This window comes from Dipteris shenzhenensis, chromosome 16 (assembly GCF_047967505.1).
Source record: "Dipteris shenzhenensis isolate YYH24624 ecotype China chromosome 16, Dip_SZ_1.0, whole genome shotgun sequence".
NCBI lineage: Eukaryota > Viridiplantae > Streptophyta > Polypodiopsida > Gleicheniales > Dipteridaceae > Dipteris > Dipteris shenzhenensis.
Genome location: NC_141611.1, coordinates 2,581,582 through 2,590,812, shown reverse-complemented (window position 1 = coordinate 2,590,812; position 9,231 = coordinate 2,581,582). Strand labels below are relative to the sequence as shown.

Here is a 9,231-nt window from a genome sequence, read left to right as displayed (position 1 = left end):
TTGTTATAGCAAGAGAATGCAAGTAGAAGAGAGAGGGATCTATTCTATGCAGCACATATTTAAGGATGCTTCACAAACGAGTTGTATCAGACTATTTGAGGGAAGCACGGTGTTTTGAGAAGGAGCGCTTTGCCAAGAAGGCATGTCATCTTCTAGATTCATGTGTGTGATATACAAATTCAGGAGTGAAGACAAGATTTTGAAGGAAGTGGAATCTATGTCAGAGCAAGTCATTGCTCTGCTGAACAAAAAAAAATCTTTATTTTTGGTAAGTTTTGTAAATATTTTTTTCAATTCATGGGATTGACTTTTTGCCTTCGTATAGTAGTAAGATGTGAAATTGAGGGGACGAAGTTTTGTCGAAAGGTAGTTCTGTACTGATTGTGATGCTTGTGCGGTAGTAGTTAACATGAGTTTCTGGCTAGATAAAGCTTAAAAGGAAATTTGAAGAATTGGTATTAGTATGGTTTCTGTGTGCAAGTCTCTTGCATAGATGTGTATGAGGTGTAACGATATGGATTATTCATTTCATGGGAAAGCTAAGTGTTTTGCAATAGGTGAAAAGCTTTGATTTGGTCGACAAGAGAAAGTGGATTGGTAGAGATGGTTACTATCGTGTGATAGCGAACCAAAGACAATTTGGTTGACAACAGAAGCGATCACACTTTTTGTTTTATTTTTGGTGAAATCCATGTATGTGTATATTACAAGAAGTGGTCCCCATAGAGGGGGACATGCAATTTTTCACAGACAGATCTAATCCGCAAAACTTCCTCCACACGTCAAACCGATTGTGAGCCCATTGGTCCTTCTCCGCACTTCGATCATGCACCGAACCACTCAAACAATTCAACTCCCCCTAATCAATGTCCAGAAAAGGCACATCCCGAGGAATACAAGATGCACTAGACACACGAACAAATTTTCGTGGACAATGCGGGACACTGCAAACATCAGCAAACCCTTCGCTACTACTAATAGCAGAACCAATAGAATTCACACTAATTTGAATAACCTCCATAGAATCGCCAGGATCAAAAGACTCACTTGGAACACCAACCTAACCCTCACAAGCTACAACTCAATCGACATCCCTCCCAAACAGAAGCCTCAACAGCAAAGCTACCACCTCCCCGGTGACCCTCAACAAACGAAACTACTCCAAAATCATCAGAAAGACCAAGAGCAAAAGAAGGCCCATCGCAAACATCAATGACCTCCAGCTCCCTCACCTCACACACAAGCTCAACGCCTCTCAAATCTCCATCTCTCAAAACTTGACCTCCATCTCCCTCGGCTCCTCTTGTAGCTCAAACTCCCTCAAACAACAATACTCCACTCCCTGAAACCACCACAAAACCCTAACGTGAGAAAATGATTCAAAAACAACGAATGCGTGACCACCACGTAACCACCACTCATGTGCCAAAGGACTATGTTAGAAGGTGCTTAATGAAATCACACATCAACTGTTAGACTTGACCGGCACGTGTACCACGTTGGATCACCTCGACCGCCATGCTAGACCGCCACATTGGATCACCTCCACTGCCACGCTGGACCGCCGCCACTAGCACATCACACTCTGCGACTCAGAAATCACCATGTCGCACCGCGAGACCCTCCCATCTCACCTTTATGACTGAAAGGGACATGTGTCGGCCCTTCCCAGTCGAAAATCGGTGGGGATTTGGCTCCTGGCCGCCGCTAGTCGATCGCCAAATCCCTCCCAGTTTCCTCTCGAGAAGGTCCTCCCCGTGTCCCTCCCCTATCCCTTTCCCTCTTCCTTTTCACCCCTCTTCTCATCCCAACAACTAATTAATGGGAATTTCTCATTTTTGAATGTTTGGGGGGACATACCAGAATCTCGAAAGATCCCATGATTTCTGTCTTTCCACCATAGAGTCTAGAGTCCCCAATACCGAACCCAAGTTGACACTCGGTACCATGGAACTTATTCCCAAAGGGTCCACGTGTCGGGCATTCCCTTCGCCAACAAAACCCTCACCATGAGCATCATATGTACGTCCATATGGGCACTCGAGAGTCCCCAATACCGAACCCAAGTTAAGACTGGGTACCATGAAACTCATTCCCAAAGGGTCCACGTGTCGGGCATTCCCTTCGCAACAAAACCCTCACCATGAGCAATATATGTACCTCCATAATGGCGACCACAGGTACGAGTTGCAGAGCTAATAATCCGCCAGGACGCGAGGTTTCTGATCCTCAAAGTGATGAGCAGCGGCAGATTATTCATGTCGAGCAGAATTCTTTGGCCCTTCTTCTAGAAGTTCCAGTTCATGTTTGCTATCTTTCTACTCTTGGACACACCTGACTTCATTCTAGAGCGACGCAGGATTTCTGCTTGCAGCGTTGAGTAAACAGCGCTAATGGCAGAAATTACTCCAGGGGTCCCTCTCAATGTTGGGAGAGTTTACGAAAAAAGTAAATGCTTAACTACTCGGTTCGGACAAAGTATTTTGAAAGCAAATGCTGTAAAACGTTTGGAGATTATAGATTAAAGTAGGACTTTCATTAGTTAGTATGACGAGTCTGTGGTGAGTTCGAAATGACGAAACCCGAAGGCTGCAGATGTCAGAGGCAAAGGTCTTGTCGGGAGGCAAAGCAAGGACAGGTGTGCTCAAGATCGTGGCTTGGCGTAGAAGCTAGCATGATCTGGGCTTGGACTACATGTGGATGCACATCCTCGACAAGAGGGCAGTCACTGAGGAATGCTGAGCCTACAGGAAACACTCAGCACTTTGGACCAGACAGCTGTGCTGCGTTCGGTAGAGAGCTTTCTCTGCGCCTTGCAAAATTGCAGGAAAAGAAGGAATCTAGCTTATGCGAAGCGTGTGCATGCCCACATTTGCAATTATGGGCTGGAAGCTTATAGCGCTGTTGGAAACTACATCGTGCCAATGTTTGTAGAATGTGGAAGTGTCCACGACGCTCAGCAGGTTTCCAGCAGGCTACTTTATCGAAACGAGCATTCATGGACCTCGCTCATATTAGGCTATATACAATGTGGGCAAATACAGCATGCTTTCAACTTGTACCAAAAAATGCAATATGATAGTGTACATTCGAGCAGCTATACGCTAATGGCCCTACTCAAAGCTTGTGCTAGACTGAAAGACCTGGCAAGAGGTCGAGTTATTCATGTCGAGCTTGCACAAAAGGGATTTGAAAATGATATCTTTGTTGCCAGCACCTTGATTGACATGTACGCCAAATGTGGTTCAATTGCAGAGGCACAGGAAGCGTTTAATAGCCTGCCAGTTCGACATGTTGTACCTTGGACCATACTGATTGCTGGATATAATGAACATGGCTGTGTCGAGGAGGCACTGAAATGTTTTGAAAAAATGCAATTGGAGGGTGTGTCTCCAAATGTTGTAACATTTGTTTGTGTCTTGAAAACTTGTGGTAACATAGGAGCCATAAGCAAGGGCCGAGAATTACATTATGAGATTGCACAAAAGGGATTTGAAAGAGATCTTTTTGTTGGCAGCACCTTGGTCAACATGTATGCAAAATGTGGCTCACTCTCAGAGGCAGAGGAAGTCTTTGAAAAGCTGCCTGTTCGTACCGTTGTTTCATGGACTACACTGATTGAAGGGTATGCTGAACATGGAGCTGGTCAGGAGGCACTAAATTGTTTTGAACGAATGCAATTGGAAGGCATCTCTCCAAGTACTATCACATTTGTTTGTGCCTTGAAAGCTTGTAGCAGGATAGGTGCCATAACCAAGGGCAGAAAAATACATGCTGAGATTGCACAAGTGCAACTTGAAAGAGACCTTGTAGTTGGCAACACGTTGGTGGACATGTATGCCAAGTGTGGCTCATTTGTAGAGGCTTGGAAGGTCTTTGACAAGCTGCCAGTTCGAGATGTTGTATCGTGGGCGGCACTAGTTGCAGGATATGCTGAACATGGACCTGGTGAGGAAGCATTGAAATGTTTTGAACAGATGCAACTGGAGGGCATCTCTCCGAGTGATTCCACTTTTGTTTGTGTCTTGAAAGCTTGTGGCAGCATAGGAGCCCTAGGCAAGGGTCATGAAATACATGCTGAGATAATACAAAAGAGACTTGAAAGAGATCCTTTTGTTGGCAGTGCTTTGGTGAACATGTATGCCAAATGTGGCTCACCCTCAGAGGCTCACAAAGTATTTGACAGGCTGCTAGCTCGAAATGTTGTGTCATGGACTGCACTTATTGAAGGGCATGCTGAATATGGACCTGGTGTAGAAGCACTGGGATGTTTTGAACAAATGCAATTGGAGGGCATCTCTCCAAATGATGTCACGTTTGTTTGTGTCTTGAAGGCTTGTGGAAGCTTAGGAGCCATATGCAACGGCAGAGATATACATGCTGGGATCATCCGAGAGGGGTTTGAACAAGAGCTCATTGTTGGAAACACTTTAGTCGACATGTATGCTAAATGCAGCTCACTTTCAGAGGCAGAGGAAATCTTTGACAAGCTGCCAGTTCGAGATGTTGTCTCATGGAATGCAATGATAACAGGATATGGCATAAACCATGAGGGTCAATTGGCTGTGCATTGTTTTGAGAACATGCAACAAGAAGGAATGAAGCCAGATGCTGTCACATTTACATGTCTTCTTACTGCATGCAGCCATTCCAATCTGGTATTCAAGGGCCAGAAGTATTTCAAGGTGATGAGAGAAGAATACGACATTCTGCCAACAGTTGAACACTATACGTGCATAGTTGATCTTCTTGCACGCTCAGGACATTTGTACGAGGCAGAGAAATTTGTTGAAGCTATGCAATGTCCTCCATCTGAAGGAACATGGACAGCTTTGCTCACTGCCTCCAAAACTTATGGGGAAGCAGAAGTAGGACTGAGATGCTTTCAGCGGCTTATCCAGTTGGATCCAGAATCTGCTACTTCATATGTGCTTATGGCAAATATCTATACAAATGCTGGCAGGTTGGATGATGCACATAGAATAGAAGAGCTAAGGAAACATGCAGGGGCAAAGAAAAAGCCTGCAAGTGCTACAATAGAGGTGAACAAGGTGCATGAGTTTGTGGTGGGTAACAACCAAAGTAAGGAACTTTCAGCAGCACTCGAAATGCTGGGTTTTCGTCTGAAGGGGGAAGGGCATGTGCCAACTCTTCATCTGGTCTTGAGAACCTCTTATGAGAAGGAAGCTGCAATGTGAGCATAGCTTTTGGCCTTCTCAATACACCATAGGACAAAACCTATTAAAGATGATGCAAACTAAGATCATTTCTGGGATTGAGGCAAAAGACAGCTGCATGCACGGGTTACGTTACTTGTGTTCGTGTGGAGATAAGTTGTGATTTTTTTCACACAAAATAATTCCAGATGGAGAGAATAAATTACAACATTCATTCCTTTCTTCAAAAGAATGATATCAGTGGTATTCTGAGCTCATAGGGCAGTATTTTACTGGCTCTTGTGTGTTTCAATCATGAGGTTTTTATGAAGTTTCCTACATTCCGCCACTCCTTTCACTGTCTTAGAGGTGTGGGGTGTTTCTGAGCAGGAGTGGCTGAACTTGGCTAGAATATATTAAATGCTTCTTGCCAAGGTTTGCATGTTGCTACATAATTAGTAATAGGGGGATGGTTTAGATGTGAATTCTTCATATGGAAATGTTTGTGGTGTTCAAGGTGCTTTGGCAGGGCTGAAACTGACTACTTTGCATGTAGTAAACTGCTCAGCAGCAAGTTGGACTGAGGGGGTAGATTACAGACTGAACTGCTGACCGGGTTTTCCAGCATCCGGAACGCGTGGAATGCCATTCCAGCCTGGAGGACATGCAGGGAGTGCCGGAATGTTCCCCAGGTAGGGTATTATCATGGTACGTGTCACGGGACATGAAAAGTGATGTAAAGTATCTGTGTAACTCCACCCACACTTAACATGAGGTTAACCATGGTTAAGTGTAATAATGGTTTGGCCGTGCAGACTGGCTAGAGGAAGTGCACACTGCATGTCCCTTCCCCCAACCTACCATCCCTCCCAACCTCTCCCAGGAGCATTGCAAGCTTACAGAAGCTTCACTTGACTGATGTTCCACATTTGAATTCCTGCTTGCATTCCAGTTTGCATTCTTGCACCTCCCAGCACCTGCACCAGTCAGTTGGGTGCTGCATTGGGAGCAGCACACTTCCCGAGGCAGTCCATCCAGTGTACAGGCTGCATGCGCAACTTCCAAGGCAGCCAGTTGGGGCTGTACGGTACTGTACATGTACGAAAAGTCTGTACAACTGCACGGGCCTATACAGTCACCAGGCACGCAATCCGAAGAGAACCTGAAGCTGTACGGATAGCTTGGCACGCACTTCGAGGCAGGTTCGGCTGATTCGGAGCTACTTGCACGTATTTCGAGGTAGGCACTCAGTCCGAGGCAGTTTCCTTGGTACAGATCCTATGGTTGGACGCTGCGGTGGCACCTGGGGTAGATCTGCTGACCATTCATCCTCTTCAGCCCTTTTTTCACCTCCCTTCGGCCTTCTGTATGTTATCTTCTCCCTTTCTTGGAAGCTGGAAGGTACCTGCACCCTACTAGGAGCCTGGACAGGGGATAGGTGCAAGACAGAGCTCACCCCTCTGCTACAGATCACGGGTATTTGGTATTTGTCTTCCAGTTGATTGTGATTTCCTGCTTTGAGCGTTTCTGTAGTGCATTTGTGTGTTTGGAGTCCTCTCAGGTTCCCATAGGCTCTAGCAAGCACTCAGAGGCAAGGGTGTGCCTGGGGAAAGGTTGAAGGGTAGTGTGTATGCATGTGATAGCCTTGAGGCTGCCTTGAGCCTAGTTTGCCAGTGGTATGGATGCCTGAATGCCTCTCAGTTGGGTCAAATTAGAAGTGGATGCCTGAGTATGCCTTGCCAGTTGGAATTCTGGTGGTGCACTTGGATTAGATGCCTTGAAGACATTAGAGGATTTGCAGAGAGGAACAATGTAGGGGTGAACTCTTGTTGTAAAGCATTTCCATTTAGAAGCATTAAATATATACCATAAGGGGCACCAAGGCATTTGGGGCCAGTGGGTGCACAGTGTACTGTTTTCATTGAGTAGGGGCATTCTAGCCTCACCTTTGTTGTTGTTGAAGTTTGTTTCTAAGTTGTACTAAGTGGTTGAATTGACTGAGGCTTGCATTGTGGCTATTTATGAAGTTTATGACTGAGTAGAAGAAGATCACCGTCCTTTTGTTTATTGAAGGCCTGTTTCAGTGGCTCCATTACCAAGATAGTTACCATCTTCCTACAGAGGTGAGCCCTGGTAGTGTTGGGTGAAGGACACCTTCATTGCAATTATTGCTATAGCTATCAATCTTAGAGAGCTTTGAAGAGGAGCATAGCATCAGTGGGAGTGATGTCTAGCAGGACAGTGGGGCACAACTAGTTTCTCCTGAGCATGCCACTGAGGACTCACAGGATGAGGTAGATGAGGCAGAGGAGCTTAATGCCAATGCCCTTTTTCAGCTACGAATGTAAAGTGTAGCGGGAGCCTTGTCGCAGTTGCAACATGCTGTCACGGAGATTATGCAAGCTCCTCCCCTTATGGTTGCTCCCCTTGGAAGCAAAAAGAGAGCTCAGAAGAAACATAAGAAGCATAAGAAGACTCACAAGCATGTTTCTTTCAGTGGACAGTCTTTAGAGATGCCCTCGCCCCTGTAGCGGGTAATGCCAATAACTTTCATTCAATCAATCAAGGACAGCAAGCCCTTCCTCAGCCCATGATGCATCCAGGATATTTCGGAGGGGGATCGTTTTTTCAGGCAATGGTCGCACCACCCGCAAAGGGACCCAGAATGCCAGGCAGCTTTATGGGCAGCACACAGCCTGGAATGCAGAATTTCCAGTAACCTATGATGGGTGGAATGCCCTTGCAAATGCCAATATGATGTACTCGAACATTGGAATGCAACTTGGAATGTAGACAGGAATGCTCGGGACAATGGGCAATACTTGGAATATGCCACAGATGCAGGGAGTGGGACCTAGAATGCCAAACCCCACCATGGATACGGGTGGAATGGCTCCAAATGCGGGAGCAGTGATGTCCCCACCATTTTTACAGCCCAGCTCTTCACCCTACTGCTCACCCGTGCTCTTGGTCCAGAAGAAGGATGGATCTTGGCGGATGTGCATTGACTACAGAACCCTCAATAAAATTGCCATTAAGAACAGATTCCCTGTAAGAAATCCTAGATTTACTATATTTAGAACTGTTCTAAGGAACAGAAAAGAGACTGATATAGCAGAGAACAAGGAATAACTGTATTGCTTGAATATCTGTAGGGTGGATGTGATTGTCATCCATACAATTTGGCCTCTCTTATATAGAGAGTGAAGAGTCACACATGAAAAGGTGTGTACTCCAAAGGGTATGTGCATGAAGAGGTGTGTACCCCTTGTGAAGGGTGTGACCCTTGATGAGAGGGTACATTACAATAGGAATGTCTCTTCATTAGAATGTCTCTTGTGAAGGGTTGTGCCTCATTAGGAAGTGTCCCGTCGAAAGGGCAAGTGTCCCGTCGAAAGGTCATACCCTTCCACAAGTGTCCATTCATTAAACCATCCATAAGTCTAGAAAGAGAAAGGAATACGTCACAGATCGTGACATCCCCTCCCACTCAAAAGAAGACCCTGGTGGAGATAATGAACCGATGTAGAAAATATCATGGTAGATTCTGAAAATACTGCTGTAAAAGATCAGGGTACTGCTGTAAGTCTTCATCAGACTGCCAAGTAGCGTCGGAGTCGTCCAGATCTCGCCAAAGAACAAGGAATTCCGTGATAAGTCGATGTCGAGTCTCTCGCTGTCGATGGTCCAGAATACGCTCAGGAATAAGGAGAACATAATCGTCTTCGATTTCTGGGACATAATCACCTGCAGGAGGAACTGCTTCATCGCCTCGAATGTACGTCTTTAGCCAAGAAATATGAAATGTTGGATGGATTTTACCCCATGATGGTGGTAATTCCAATTTATAACTTAAAGGTGAATTTTTCTTGACGATCCGGAAAGGTCCATAGTATCTGGGTCGCAACTTAGGAAACACAGACTTAACCGTCTTATAGCGATGTGGGGCTACAAATAATAGCACCATATCACCAGTGTTAAATTCCAGGTGACGTCTATGTTTGTTGGTAGACCGTTGATACCGCTCTTGCGCTTTTCGCATATGATCCCTGACTTGCAGTAGAATGTCTTGCAT

General features: G+C 45.5%; 1 protein-coding gene across 1 annotated transcript; it reads left to right on the top strand.

Annotated features, from left to right (window-relative positions):
- Positions 1 to 2,181: 2,181 nt before the first annotated feature.
- Positions 2,182 to 6,092, top strand: LOC147892399 (pentatricopeptide repeat-containing protein At2g33680-like). Its single transcript, XM_087387647.1, has one exon. It carries the CDS (start codon positions 2,736 to 2,738, stop codon positions 5,196 to 5,198), a length of 2,463 nt encoding a protein of 820 aa, XP_087243773.1. The 5' UTR covers positions 2,182 to 2,735; the 3' UTR covers positions 5,199 to 6,092.
- The last annotated feature ends 3,139 nt before the right edge of the window (positions 6,093 to 9,231 follow it).